This window comes from Poecilia reticulata, linkage group LG4, assembly GCF_000633615.1.
Source record: "Poecilia reticulata strain Guanapo linkage group LG4, Guppy_female_1.0+MT, whole genome shotgun sequence".
In the NCBI taxonomy this organism is placed as follows: Eukaryota; Metazoa; Chordata; class Actinopteri; order Cyprinodontiformes; family Poeciliidae; genus Poecilia; species Poecilia reticulata.
Window position 1 is genome coordinate 4751100 of NC_024334.1, and position 815 is coordinate 4751914.

The 815-nt window shown below is 47.9% G+C and overlaps 1 protein-coding gene across 1 annotated transcript in view; it reads left to right on the forward strand.

Moving 5' to 3' along the window:
* LOC103463242 (myomegalin-like) overlaps positions 1-815 on the forward strand; it is a 39297-nt gene that overhangs the window by 15723 nt on the left and 22759 nt on the right. The window contains exon 9 of the mRNA XM_017304244.1: positions 496-572. Within this exon, the coding sequence (XP_017159733.1) occupies positions 496-572 (77 nt within the window). The remainder of the gene's footprint in view (positions 1-495; positions 573-815) is intronic.

The following is an 815-nucleotide window of genomic DNA, read 5'->3' on the forward strand; positions in this document are numbered from 1 at the left end:
CCTGCCTGCCGCTGTTTTCCTGCCTCCATAATAAACCTGCAGATTGGTGTGTTTGTGACTTTAAGCTGCTGACTCAGCAGTTTCCTTCTGCGTGAAGTAAAACTCAGATTTTATCTCAAACTGTGATGATGGAGCAGAAACGGTGAAACAATCTGAGCCTCTCGGCTGCGTCCAGGTGGGTTAATTCACAGGTAAAACGCCTCGTTTATCCACACAAACAGGAACAAACAGGAATTATTCCGTTTAGTCTTCGGACCAAAACGGATGATTTTCCCCTCGCTGGTCGTCAGGCCGGTTCAGATGTTAATCACATCAGGCGTGCAGGTCAAAGGTCAGCCAGGGTTCAGTGGAGCTCAAACTGCAGCAGGTTTGAACAGTAGATCTGACCCAGATTCTGCTGGAAGTTCCTCTGGGTTTTCCAGGTTTTCCCAGATTTTCCAGGGTAAGGCCACGGCTGAAAGTTTCCTGCTTTCTCTGCGTCTGTTCTCCCTGCAGAGCTGAGCGGCGAGGAGGAAGATGAGCAGAGTGAGGATGATGATGAAGATGGTGGTGGTGAAGAGTCTAGCACCCGGGTAAGAACTCCAGTCGCTAGCTAACCAGCTACATAGCATTTTCACTGACTGAAGCCGTTCAGCACACTTAGCTTCTCCTGAAGTAACTTCTGGATCAAATAAAAAGTCCTAATTTACCTGTAAAATGTTGATCTGGTTCAGCAGCTTAGCGTTAGCTTCAGCTAAACGCTGGTGTAGCGCTTTAGCGTTAGCTTCAGCTAAATGCTGGTGTAGCGCTTTAGCGTTAGCTTCAGCTAAATGCTG